Below are 14,608 nucleotides of genomic sequence, written 5' to 3'. Positions count from 1 at the left end.
TCAAGGATTCATATTTATATTTATTTATGTGTTGTTTGTGTACTGTAATATTTAGGTGTTCTAAGTGTTGTTGTTGTTTTTTTGCCCTGGGATATCTTTTAAGGTCCAGTATGTATTTAAGAACATTTATTGGCAGACATTGAATCTACCCATGTATGGAATTAGATTTGTATCAAATACACTTGTTCTTTGCGCTCTGAACATGGGTGGTAGCCAATCAGCAGGCAGCTTCCTGAGGCCTGCCCACGGTCAGAATCACAATAAAAAAAAAACAGGGAGCATAAATCAGCAAGCTTGTTTGCTTCGTGAAGTGTTGTTTGAAAATCCATATCTATTTGTTCATAGGTATGAAACACATCTAATCTAATTCCATACCTATTAGTATGTTTGTAAGTCTGTAATCACAACAAAACAAAAACACTTCTCCGATTCCGTATCCTTAGAATATACTTTTTATACACACACAAGGCATCTTGTGCAATCCTGTTTCTGCAGCTGGCCTAATGGCAAACAAAACAAGCACGATTTGTATTGCTTTGTGCAGTGGAAGCTTCCAGTTCCTTTAATGCAGCTTAACAAACTTACAAACTAATAACCCTAAATGTCACAGTCACAGCAGGCTGTCATTCAATGTAAGTGGTGGATCATCAGACCTCACGTTAGAGGCCTTGTTACTTTCTTATATCTGCACTTCCCTATAGCAGGTGCAGCCCAGTGGCCCCCGAGGGGGTGAGCATATCTGTAGGGTATTTGACATGCAATCTGCATTCTCAACATTACACGTTAGTCATTCTTACACACTGGACCTTTACATATTGACTTCATTCACAGTCTATGATTGTTTACTACCCTCAGGGAAAATCTTGTTCACTCTGGTGCTACTGTTTTTTGTGTACAAAAAGGAGCCAATTAAATAATTGTAGTAAAAGACAGAGTCTTCACAGGTTGTTGTTTTGGACTTTTTTTGTGTTGAATAAATGTCACTGCTTTAATTAAAAGAACATACAAACTCAGTTGTGCTCTTATTTTGTTTCTTTAAAAGTTGGGATTAAAGCCTTCTTGGTTCAGAGCAGGGTTGTGGTGTGTTTGAGCATGTTTTAGATGTTTCTCTAAACCAGGCTTCCCAGAACCTGGTTTAGAGTCTTGGAGGATAAAACCAGCCTTTGATTATTTAAAATAAACAAAACAACAGAATGTACCACTAGGTGGGGCTGTTTAGTTAGCTAATATTTTCTCCCCTGTCAAAAGTCTCTGTCTTTTGCAACTGTCTCCAAATCAAATTGTCATATTCTGAAGAGACACATATAACACATTCAAACAAATTGTTCACCTATACACGTCAAAACCAAATCTGTTATTTTACCTGTGGTAGAACGATCCAGATATATTATGGTGCTCCTTTTTTTTATTATGACTATGCTACAACGTTGCTCCTATTATTAATAATAACTTTTAATCCTTCGATAATTATCCTGCTGAGGCTCAAAGCACTTCGTGTACATTCTTTTGTATTTACAGGTCATAGGAAGGTTCACTTTTGATTGAATGTGTTTATGTTCTTGTTCCTCAGTTGGACTGAGATGAATTAATCTAAAAAATCAAAACATTTCTAGCTGTCAAACGTGAAGCTGATGCCTTTAGGGTTGCAAATGCAATTATTGCAGTACATGCAACAACTATTATATTTCCAAACCACCGCTGATGATTCGTGCTTTATATTACAGTTTTAAGTGTTATATTACAGCGGCTTTGGGGCACGGAAGGATACAGGTTATCTGCTGCAGCATGATTTGCCTAAAAGCCAACCTGTTTGTCTTGTACTTTACCTGTGTGTGTCTTCATCCTGTATCTGCGGTAATAAACTACCAGTCGTGCAGACCTTCTCTTTTCTTCTCTTCAGCTTCTCAGAGACAAAGATCCATTGTGTTCTCCATCAAGGGATGGAAGCATTTCATGTGTGAGCATGCGTCAGAACCCATGTTTTTTCCTCTGCTCTTGTTCTCAGTCTCCTGTTCTTGCCCGTATACGTAATTCTGGATGATCATACTTTGGGAATTTGCTCTGCTCTACATTTCCCCGCATTTGACTTCTGGCAGTTTGGTCAGTATCACAGTTGTGCCAAGGCCCGATCGACACCCTGAGCTGACACGCTCATTAGGCTTGAATGAGTTTCTTTTTTAATTCCGTTGTGCACCATCAGAGAACAAACTTCAGGTTTGCCTTCATATGTTTTAAAAGACAAGTGTGTACGATTCTCTTTAAATTATATATCACCTGACTGTATGAAGTGTTTTTCACTGACAAGGAAGGGTGAGGGATATTCACCTGTAACATGCGACTTTATGAGGTGCCGTTTGTAGAGCATGCTGAAAATAACTGCAACGGTTTGTCACATTTAGCTTCAAACAATGTTTGAAAAAGTTGTGTGAATTTTGGAAAGTCGCTTACTAGCACGTTTACAACAATATTTGTCAACTTAGAAATTAAATTTGAAATGAAATGGTTCAATCTAAATATTAAATGTTGCACCTAAATGTAAAATCCAAATCTAAATTTTAAATATAAATATAATTGTTAAATCTAAATTATAAATATAAATGTTAAATCTAAATGCTAAATATAAACATAAATATAAATCTTTCAAGTGAAACTAAATATTTAGCAAATATGCAAGTTCACACAGCCTGGTAACTGGAAGTACCAAAATAAAAGCTTCAGGAGGTCAAGCTGTGTTTATAGAATCAAAGAATGAATTAAAAACAATTGAACATACATTATCGTGATAATAACTACCTAAAATAACAAAGAACATGTTCAGAGTTGTTCTCGCTCCGCCCGTTTTACCAAGCATGCAGCTGGTGACTTCAGCGTATTTGGGAAAGCCATAACAGAATGCATTTCGCCGGAACATCACAGCAGAGAAAACAAATAAATATTTTTCTGTGTTGATGCGTTATTTTGTTTTTAATGTAAATGTTTTGACCTGACAGTTTGAAAGTTATTGTATATATTAAGAACAAAATAATGCATCAACAACAAATCTATCAATATATCAAATTCTGAACATGTTCTTTGTTATTTTAGGTAGTTATTATCACGATAATGTATGCTCAAGTGTTCATTTCCCCCGCTGAGGTGGTTTTAATTCGTTATTTGATTCTATAAACACAGCCTGACCTCCTCAAGCTTTTATTTTGGTACTTCCGGTTCCAAATTCCACAGTGTGAATTTGCATATTAGCTAAATATTTAGTTTCACACAAAACATTTATATTTATAGATGTAATATTTATATTTATATTTAATTTAACATTTAGGTACAACATTTAATATTTAGATTTAAACGGATACTGTGTAGTATTTATGGGTTTATATTACCCAAAATCCACTTTTTTATACATATTATGTGCTCCTGCATTGTCTAGTCGCTGTATAATAGTTTTTGTTTCATTTTCGTAGTGTTTCAGAAAGTCATGTAAAATAACATGGTCGCGGGCCGCGGTTGCATAGCCACTGTTAGCAGCGAGACGCCATGTTTCTACCGGAGCCTGTAAGGACAAACGCGAGAACAAATCAAGCGTCTCTTTACTTGTAGCGGAAGTCCCACCTCCACTCTCTCCGCTTCGTCTGCTACGGCCACGGTAGCTCGCCCTCTCCCTCGCCTCACGAACCTCATCTGCTGACACGGAGAAAGACGACGAGGAAGACATTTGACCGGCTGAGGATAACGTAGCGCTCAGGGAAGGGAGGGGGTGAGCAGAGGAGCGGTTTGTTTTTGTAAATTTCAGCCTCTCCTCTAGATGGCACTATAAACTACTTACTTCACCTTTAACTAATACATTTCTAAGTCGACAAATAGTGTTGTAAATGTGCTAAAAAGTGACTTTAAAAAATTCACACCACTTTTTCAAACATTGTTTGAAGCTAAATGTGACAAAATATAATGCATTATTATTATAATTATTATTATTATAATAATAAAATGTTGCAGTTATTATCAGCATGTGCTGCTTTACAAGCTGCTTTTATGCACCTCATACGACTTCACCAATGAATGTTACTAAAATCATACAATGTACCTTTAAAGATTGGCATACAGGTGCATGTGTGGTAGACACATAATATCAGCATGCTGGCTTTGTAAAGACAGAATAAGTTTCTTCCAATTGAAGCTAGTATGGACACTGTGGTGTGAGCGGTCGTATAGCGTTTTGCTGAAGAATATTGAATCTTCTTTTGGACGTACACATTGTTCTCTGCAATTTGAACTTTCACTAAACAAAATTCCTGCAGTTTGCCTTCAGCCTGTGTCCAATAGCAGGAAAAACCACTCTGAGGTTGACATAACAATCATTCCCTAAACTATACCATATGACATTTAGAAATGTCGTAACAAGCTGAGTCATTTCCTGTGAGAAGATCTGATTTGTCATAATATGTCAACAGACAAACTACTGTGTCCAGTATGTCTTTACTTTAACGTACATGATGGCAAATGCACACAGTTGTTTTTTTAAGTTGTATGGCAACATTCTGCATCCACAAACAAGTGCAAAGAACAGGATTACAAACTCACTGTGCAATATTTTCCATGATTGAATATTAGAAAACTTTCTGCAAAGGGAGGAAAAAGTCCTTTAAATAAAAGTAACACAAACAAAACAAAGCCAATACACATTAAGTTAGCTGCCATAGTTCTTGCATCATCTCCATGTGAACATGCAAATGATTTGTGAAAAGAAGCATAAATATGAACGTCAAAAAATATTAAAGTGGAGAAGTGTAGAAATATAAAGATTCACAGCTTCACAGAGAAGCAAACCAAAAGGCTCCAGTGTTATGAAGCATGAAAGCATGAAACATTGAGTTCACTAAATCACTACAAGCAGGTTCTTCTAACCCCACATTGCATTTTATTTACTAAATTAGTGAAGATTTCATTTCCTGTTAATGTATATGTTTAAAAAGTTTGTAAAGGCCATTCGTCTTCTCATTGCTGCCAGAGCAGTTGAGGCTGCACTTGCAAGAGTTGATTATCATCACCATCGTGCTGAAGGTCGTTCCATTTCTGCAGCTGAAGTGCACAGGTACTGTCTGGGTTTGATGAGGCGTGCAGCACCGCCCATCGGAGCAAGACCCACAGTGTCTGGGCTGGAACTTCTTAAGGCGTAGGACAGTTTCCCTGGTCGTCTGGCCTTTTCTACATGGCTGCATTTCTGACCTTTCTGTGAGAAGAGAAAGGATTCTCAACATGTAATGCAGGGAGCAGTTCATATTTCACAAGGTGTGCCAACTTTGCTGGCCAACATGAGAATATCTTCATAAAAAGGTTGAGAGCGTACCTTCTGTCTCATCACGGTCTTTTGTTTACACGGGCGGACTTCACAGATGCGAGTCTCTGTCGTTGGTTTGCACTGACTATTGCTGCTGTTCACCCTGGACGACACTCCAACACCACAGGATTTGGAGCAGGGTGACCAGGCTGTGGTCTGAGACACACACTTTGCTCCTATGGCAACTTCGTGTTCCACTGGCTGACTCCTGAAAGCTGGAAGGAGAATTTGTAAAAAAGAAAAAGCTTAGATGCCACCACTGGCAAATTGACAAGGTGCATGGTGCAACACTACTTACCAGCCAAAGGCTCTGATTCTTCTCTCCACACTGGGGCCAGTTCATTCTTGTTGGTGAGGTCATCTTCAGATGCTCGGTCTTTGCTCTCATTCTTTCTGTGCTTCTTCCCTCCAGAACTCTCTGGCTCCACTTTCTCGGTGCAGACGAGCTGTTCACAGCACCGTCCTGCGACCTTGACTCGCCTGGGTTTGACACAGGCAAGTTTGGGCAGCAGGAGCTCACGTGGGCACAGAGAGACACAACTAACGGCACTGTCCATGCATGTGCACTGGTGTTTGCAGTTTGGACGGAAGATTTCCCCATTCTGATAAATCTTGTTGTTGTATTCACACGTTCTTCCATCTGATTCCGCTGTTTTTTGACAGAAGCAGAGTCAGGCGTGAGCTTTATGTGAAGTGTAAGTTGGGCCAATTTTGCGTGAATTAATGTTAGAAATCAAGTCAACGTACCTCGACAGATGCCCTTGGCAGAACCAAGTCCACCTCCAAAGTTGCACTCCAGTCCCCTCGCGTGGTCACATGGCTGCGTCTCGCTGCAGTCTTCAAAGAGCTGCCGAGCACAAACTTCACAGCATCCACAAGCGTCCAGCATGACACCGACTCCCGCTGCACATGTGACAACTTTAACTGGACACCAACAGTTCTTCGGGCATGAGGCCGACCCCTGAGGTGAGGACACAATGTCAGACATTTCCAGTCAGATGTTTGCTCCCAACAGTGATCACCATATACAAGCCACTTATGAATGAAGAGACCATTTCCTCACCAGTGTAACACAGAGCGCCAAGACAAAGGCTTTCCACATCTTCAGAGGCAGAGTCTTTGTATGATAACACCAGACCGCTCGCTCTCCCCATCTCCTTTTTATACCCTCTGAAGAGGTGTCCCAGAACTATGGCAGGAATGTTTCTCCCAGCGTCCTCCCATAAGCCCAAAAGAAGTACACCCCCCCCCCCCCCCCTTCTCTCACTCATTGCGCCAAGAACCACCCTGTTTCATTTCCATTAAATTCCACTCTGCCAGGGCTTTCACCACAGTTTAACCATGGCATTTTCATTCTCATGTTCTTATTATCATGAAGCAGAACCACAACTTACTCTTCTTACCCTGATACAAGCACGTTGCTGAGGCAAATGCACACACAGACACACAAACACAGTTCAAATAAAACATTAAATTGTTTGATTTCTTCCACATAATTTGCATACTATTCATTGAGGAAATAGAGCAAAAGGGCCACATTGAATTGTGACAATTAATGAAACCTTTTTAAATGTCCAACAAATTCTAATTTCGACGGTGGCTCAGTGGGAGTCGTCTTTCAACTCGAAGGTTGTGGGTTCGATTCCTGGCTCCGCTATTCTACAAGCCGATGTGTGCCTTGGGCAAGACACTTAACCCCCTGTTGCTCCTGACGGCTGTGGGTATGAAAGATCAGTGATAGAAAAATGTATGAAAGTGTGAGTGAATGGGTGAATGGAAAACTGTAGTGTAAAGCAGCTTTGAGTGGTCGTCAAGACTGGAAAAGCGCTACATAAATACAAAACCATTTAATGTACCTTCTAATATAAACACAAAACAATTTTAATGTGCAAAATGTGTGACATGAAGCTTGTGTGAGGGCACTCAATCTGGCTCTGTGAGAGTGGTGCGAGAATCAACTCACTGCGACCAGGTGTGTGTGTGTGTGTGTGTGGCACTGATCGGCGGTGATTAAGCCCAGGTGTGAGGAGTGTCTGTGCTGACTCACTGTCTCACCTTCAAAGGGAGTGAGAGGTTTTCCCTGTGGCTTCTTAAGTTGTTGGTGTATCGATGAACACCAACTCAGAACTTGTGTGTGTGTTTGATGTCAATCGCCTGTTTCCCAGTGTATAACTTGTGGTGCCGGAGAGTTTGTCGTGACTTCAGACTTTTGAGTTATCAAAAGGTCTCCCAGGCAGCCTTTCATTTCGTGTTTTCTGGGTCTCCTGGACAATTATTTTAGTGCTTTATTTCATTAAAGGGGAAATAAGTAGTTTGTAGTACCATCTAGAGGAGAGGCTGAAATTTACAACAAAGACCTGCTGCTCTGCTCACCCCCTCCCTTCCCTGAGCGCTACGGTATCCGCAGCTGGTCAAATGTCGTCCTCGTCGTCTTTCTCCGTGTCAGCAGATGAGGTTCGTGAGGTGAGGGAGAGGGCGAGCTACCTCGGCCGTAGCAGACGAAGCGGAGAGAGAGGAGGCGGGACTTCAGCTACAAGTAAAGAGACGCTTGTTTTGTTCTCTCACGTTTGTCCTTACAGGCTCCGGTAGAAACATGGCGTCTCGCTGCTAACAGTGGCTATTCGACCGCGGTCCGCGGTCATGTTATTTTACATGACTTTTTGAAACACTACGAAAATGAAACAAAAACTATTATACAGCGACTAGACAATGCAGGAGCACATAATATGTATAAAAAAGTGGAGTCAGTGGAGTTGCAGTCCACGTCGCACGCATTTCACCTTCTCTCTACTGCGCATGGTGGTTGCAGAAAGCGCTATTGTGAGAAAAAACCAGCAACATGTCTTGTTGTGCTGTCGGTTGCACAAATCATTTTAACAAACAAGACAAAAGACGGAAGTTTTACCGGATACCGTCAAGTTGGACCCCTTTCAAGGCTAACCGGAGACATCTTTGTTTGCAAGAGCGACTGTGACGAGCAAATGATAAAAGGAGCAACAATTTGCAGTGCTCACTTCATATCAGGTAACATTAATGTTATGTTAATTTTTGGCATCAGGTAACAAGCTGACATGAATGAAGTAATTCTTACTTTGCATAACAATGTTAAAAAAAACAATGTTTGAGAGCAACAGCGTAATTAAACTCAAGTTTAAGTCAAACTGTAGCTTAGTAGCTAATTAGTTTTGCTAGTTAGTGTTGCTAATACTGTAACCGTTAAATATAATATATAATAAAGACTCAGAGTGTCGATCAGGTACTAGTGGATATCAGGCCACTACGGGGACACTTTGTCTCGTCATTAATCCACTCACCAGTGCCTAAAACATATGTGTCATCAAGCTGTATCCCATTCACCAAGGGTTAATTTCCAAGCATAACTTGCTTTATTACTAGGCAACAAGCTAGCGTAGTACCAAGAAAACATCTCCTGAATTCATACATGAGAGCCGACCAACTTCACGACAACACTGCTAGTTAGATCTGCGTGCACATCCATGCTGTTTGTAAACAACAAAGAGCCCTATAGACTACACAGTTTTGTTGTTTTCTTCCCCTCTCCAATCTATCGATATTGTCATTTTATGGTTCTGGGATAACCTTGAGACACCCGTGTCCCCCTCCTGACAACTTTACTCAAGACCTGTCTGAAAACAGAGAAGAGTTTCATGAAGACATGGACATTTTAACATTGTAAAAATGTTTGTGTTTCTGGTAAACTCACAGACGATCACTTCAGTGGTATAGTCTGCGGCAGTGTTTTTCAACCAGTGTGCCGTGGCACACTAGTGTGCCGTGAGAGATCGTCAGGTGTGCCGTGGGAAATGATCCAATTTCACCTAATTGGTCTAAAAACATTTTTTGAAAACAAATTATTAATTATCTGCAAATAATATGGATATAAATATTCAAGACACTTTGATGAAGAATGACTAAATTGTTAATATAGGCTACAGAGTATACTTTTTTGAACATTTTTGTCTGGTGGTGTGCCTCGTGATTTTTTCAATAAAAAAAATGTACCTTGGCTCAAAAAAGGTTGAAAAACACTGGTCTACGGGATACTCAGGTTTACGCCATATACCCACTACAAAAAGGGGAAGGATTTCTGTATAACCACTTAAAAATGTCAACTGTTTTTTGACAGAAATTGTTTTTGCCAATAAAAAGTGGAGATAAAAAAAAAACACTAATTAAAGATATTACAGTTCACCTACTTTGAGTGTGCTTTTTTGTGACTGGGGAAAAGTGGTCTGGACTTGACATCCTTGACGGTTGCACTTTACTGTTCCTACACACTAATGCATTACAGTTCTAAACAAACAAGGTGAAACACTGTTTTCAACAGCCTGTTCCACAATCTACAGACATTTAATAAGATGTGTCTGCACGAAATATCACTGCTGCCCCTGCACGTACGAGACAGTGGCAGTGGCCGGATACCCACAAAAGGTATTTCAAAATGAAACTTTCGGTCTGCATTTGCAGTAACAATATAATGTTTGAGAGATACTGAGCATCATTTTAGTTTCTGTTAAGCTGTTGTGTGCCAATAGCAACATGCATGTCAGAGGTAGCTTAGTTTTATTATTCTACCTTTTATCCGTTTTGGTGGGGTCATTTTTTTTTCACGGCAACACTGAGACAGCTGCAAACTATGTTCCACCAATCAGCATTCTTCAGCACACAGCCCTGCCTCTCTAGAGTTCCTGGTAATCTGAAAAGTCCCTAGTCGTGAACAGGTACTTCTTTCGGGGAAAGTTTTGGGTTGAGGGAAAGTTTTTCCCCGATTTGAGTCCAATGCCAAACCGAAGAGATTATTTTTAAGAGAGACTTAAAACAAGAAGTGATGAGGCCTGCCTAATGTGAAGTGGCAAACCATTCCACAATTTGGGAGCTGCTATTCCAGCAGAGCAGCCTTGTTATTGGGACGACCAAGAGCAGCTAATCAGCTGATCTTAGGGACCGTGACAGAGTGGTAGAGGTGCTGACTGGGCTGAAATGTATAACCTCAGTGTTCTTGTCATTTAAGCAAAAATGGAACAGCATGTCGTATTTCCAAAAGATAGACCCCAGGGGAAGCAGATATAGTGAGAACACTATAGGTCTTATTGCCAGAGCAAGGGCTCTCTGTATGGAGTTTGCATGTTCTCCCCATGTGTATGTTGGTTTTGTGCAGCTTCTCCGGGTTTCCTCCCACAGTCCAAAAACATGCAGAGGTTAACTGTGTGAGTGGATGGTTGTCTCTATATGTTCCATGGGAGCTGGGATTGGCACCAGCAGCCCACTCGACCCTCATGTGGAAGCAGTAGACACATCAACAGCTCCATACATGTGAGAGCAGCCATATACACACACACACACACACACACACACACACACACATATGCAACAACATCAGGACACCACCAGCTCTGATATAAATATTGAAGAGAAGCTACATAGTTTTATGACCAACTGACTCTCCTTCACATACAAATCCACGTTTAGACTGTTGCTCATTGTCTGTGATTGCTGGGTGTATTTTCGGGGTCGTACCTATGTTCCCCGGGTCCTATGTTCCCCGATCGGGGAGCATCGGACCTTTTTTAAAAAAAGGGTCCTATGTTGTAGGGTAGGGTTAGGGTGAGGGTTGGGGTTGGGGTTAGGGTAAGGGGTAGGGTCCTATGTTCCCCGGGTCCTTTTGGGTGAACAGCGGGGAACATGGAACCCTTTTTTAGAGAAAGCGGGGAACAAAAGGGTCCTATGTTCCCTGCTTTGTATGAGACCGGGGAACATAGGACCCTTTGGGTGAACAGCGGGGAACATAGAACCCTTTTTTTGGGAAAGGGTCCTATGTTCCCTGGTCACATACAAAGCGGGGAACATAGGACCAGGGGAACATAGATACAGTCCCGTATTTTCTAACCTATAGCTACTATTAAAATGGACAGATGAAGTTCATTTCCGTCACCTATGAGATCTATATTAGAGTTCTTCAATATTTCAAAGGAAATATGACAAGAAGAGTCTGTTGGAATGTTTGAAACTACCTTCAAGTTTTGTCCATTTAGTCTGAATGTGAAACACACACACACACACACACACACACACAAACAAGAAAGCAAAACAAAAACTTGTACAATGCCTGCAGCAACATTCCTCTCAGGATGAACACTGCAGGTGTCTTTGAAATAGTTGCCAAGATAAAAAAAAGAAATCTATATACATATCTTCTGTTATCCCACATCAAAGAACAATGGAACTTGTCATTATAACCTGTAAGAACAAGAGGCTGCGTGAGGAAGGTCTTCCTTCTTATCTAACAGAGGTTATAGAGCCAGGATGGGTCAGTGCCAGCACAGCCAGATGAAGATTGAACAAGCGTGAGCTCGGTGCATTCACTGATGCCTGGAAATCACTGACGGCCGTGGTTATGGAGTGGAAAAGTAGTCTCTCTAAAGCTGTAGCAAGAGGAATTTGCAGAACCATGTTGTGTAAGGGAAACATTGGAGTGCAGCGCATCAGGCAGCTGGTGGACTTGGAAAGGATCTTCGCTTGTTAGACACATGCCCTTTCTCGTCCCCACTCCCACAGAACACCATGTGAAAATATCTCCGAAACATATTAATTATTATGGTGACGTGAGCATAAAACTGTCAAATTATTCCCTGTGGAAAAGCAGATTTTTGCCCAACACAGTGAGTCGGACGCAAAGTTGATATGTGAGAGCAGCTTTGATTTTGTACCACAGGCAGGAAACACAAATCCACTGCATTACATCATGTTTCATTCCCTGCAGAGCCTTACAAGTCAGTACACTGGCTTTGTCTGAGCATCTCGCAGCTGATTGACCTTCATTTGCAAGTTTCCGCTCTCGGACATGAATGACGTTCTTGTGCGTCATTTACAGCCATTTACCAACTTTTTATTTTTCAAACAGGCTGATCCATGTACCGTCTAACCTTTTAACACCTGACATTTAAAGGGCATCTTTCTGTTGTAACTCTCCCCCAGAAAGTGCTGGGATGCAACAGCAGTCACGCAGATATTGGAGCCTGTATTTCCCCTCGCTTTCAAACCATTATCATTACACAGAAAAAACCCCTCCAGGGAGCAACAGACAGCCTTGTGTCTCATGCAAAGCAGGTAAGGATATCTTTTATGCTCAGGGATGGTGTTTTCCAGGCAATACAGCACATATTACATTGCAGAACATGAAAAAACAAGCCTGACAACAGACAAGGGAGTGACCATTTGCAAACAGTTAAAATGTTTGAGCCTGGTTATAAATGTTAATGTGTTTTATTTATGTATGCACTCTGATTGATAGATGGATAAAACTTTATTGTCGAAACTAACATCTGCTTGTGTGTAATTTTGTATCTATCTATCTATCTATCTATCTATCTATCTATCTATCTATCTATCTATCTATCTATCTATCTATCTATCTATCTATCTATATACATGATATATGACACTCAGAATCAATTTAACTACCAAATACATAAGATTCAGTTGGTGAGAGAGGTGAAGACAATACGCACAATTGTAACCATGATTTCAACAACATCCATCCATTATCTACTGCTTTATCCTCCACCGGAGGGTCACAGCGGGTGCTGTGCCTATTTCACCTGGCATTGGCCGATAGGCCGAGAGTTCGCCAGTCCATCGCAGGGCCACATATAGATACAAACAACCATTCACTCACACTCTCACACCTACGGTCAATTTAGAGTGTTCAATTCACCTAATCCCCATATAGCATGTTTTTGGACTGTGGGAGGAAGCCGGAGAACCCGGAGAAAACCCACACATGGGGAGAACATGCAAACATGCAAGAAAGGCTCGAAGTTGTTCCAGACGGGGTCTTCTTGCTGCAAAGGCAAGAGTGCTATCCACTACACCAACCATGGGCCCACAACATGAGTTACACAAACAAAAGATGAAGAGCAACCAATGTCAAATTACTGTATTGCACAGTTTATTTATTTTTAAAGAACAATAATACATAATATGCTGTAGGGCAAGGTTGATTCTTTTCTTTAAATCAGGGGTGTCAAACTCCAATGACCTGGGGGACAATGAGCATCTTGTCTGGTCAAGAGGGGGCCAGTCTAGCGAACTCTAACTTTAAAATGAAAACACAATATTCAATCAATAAAGATATTTGTGATGATATTTACAGATTTACACAAGTAAAATGTACAGAATTTCAAAGTAAAATAGCCTATATTGATATGGAATGACCTATACTTAATGATAAAAACTTTTTTATGATGCTAAATAAATCTATATACAGCAACAACAGACAATAATAATGTTGACAACTGTAATTCAAGCACTAAACAACAAGCTTATATTTGTGATTTAATTCAATGTTGAATGTAATACATATAATAATGTGATCATTAAGACCAAATGTCTTATTATTACTGTTCTCACCTCTTTGGCAGCTGTGTTTAAAAGAAGGTGAGGTCCTCGGCCATGTTTTTATTGTAACTTAATATTAAGTGGTGGGCCGCATGTAATGGATTGGGGTGCAGAATGTGGACCGCGGGCCACCAGTTTGATACCTCTGCTTTAAATTATATATTTTTCTGTTGGGATATTTTTTCTTCTTTTTTTTTAACCCTTAGTGCTCACGTGGCACAGATCTGTGCCGCAGGTGCACTATTGGTAAATTGGTGGGAATAATAAATAAACTCCTTATATGGACATCCTGTGGAAGTGTGTTAATAGGTCACATATTCAGGATTTACAATATGCGTTTTTATGTGTTGTTGAGTTATGATTCATTTCAGATCACATGTTTAGGAGTGATATAAAGTAGCAATAATTGTGCAGAAGTCACAAAAAGTTTTTTTTGTTGTTGATAAAAATGAGCCAAGTGAACTTTGAACTGTGGCATATTTCCAAATTTCACAAATTCAATCCAATTTAAAAAAAAATGTGTGTACTTTTTGCTGTGTGTTATATAGTTATAGTTATAAAGGTGAATTCTTCTTTTTAATTGTCTCAGTAGCCTCTGTATATATACTATAATATAGTTATATAGTAATGGAAAAAAGCAGCCAAAATGCTCTGTGTTCTAAAGGTTAAAGGGAAAGTTACCCATCATGGAAATGAAGAAGAAATCAATGTATGCTGACACAGAGAGTGATGCCATGAGGATATGAAGGTGGCTATATACAGCCGTTTTCTGTAGTTTTGGGTTTCACTTCAGCAGTTTTCAGCAGGTCAAACAAAGCCTCCTTTATGTGCAAAATGCACCTTCTAGCAGTCCTCACT

At 40.4% G+C, this 14,608-nt stretch overlaps 1 protein-coding gene across 1 annotated transcript; it reads right to left on the bottom strand.

The window, feature by feature from the left end:
* Positions 1-4,495: 4,495 nt before the first annotated feature.
* On the bottom strand, positions 4,496-6,448 carry LOC310927745 (CCN family member 1-like). Its single transcript, XM_083890132.1, is given in 6 exon segments — positions 4,496-5,167; positions 5,170-5,224; positions 5,342-5,547; positions 5,631-5,981; positions 6,080-6,293; positions 6,396-6,448. Coding segments are annotated over 6 exon segments (1,086 nt in total). The 5' UTR covers positions 6,435-6,448; the 3' UTR covers positions 4,496-4,946.
* Between the last annotated feature and the right edge of the window lie 8,160 nt (positions 6,449-14,608).

Source organism: Microchirus variegatus (genome assembly GCF_963457635.1).
Source record: "Microchirus variegatus genome assembly, chromosome: 5".
NCBI lineage: Eukaryota > Metazoa > Chordata > Actinopteri > Pleuronectiformes > Soleidae > Microchirus > Microchirus variegatus.
Note: the sequence above shows the minus strand (reverse complement) of the source record. Positions and strands in the feature narration are given on the sequence as shown.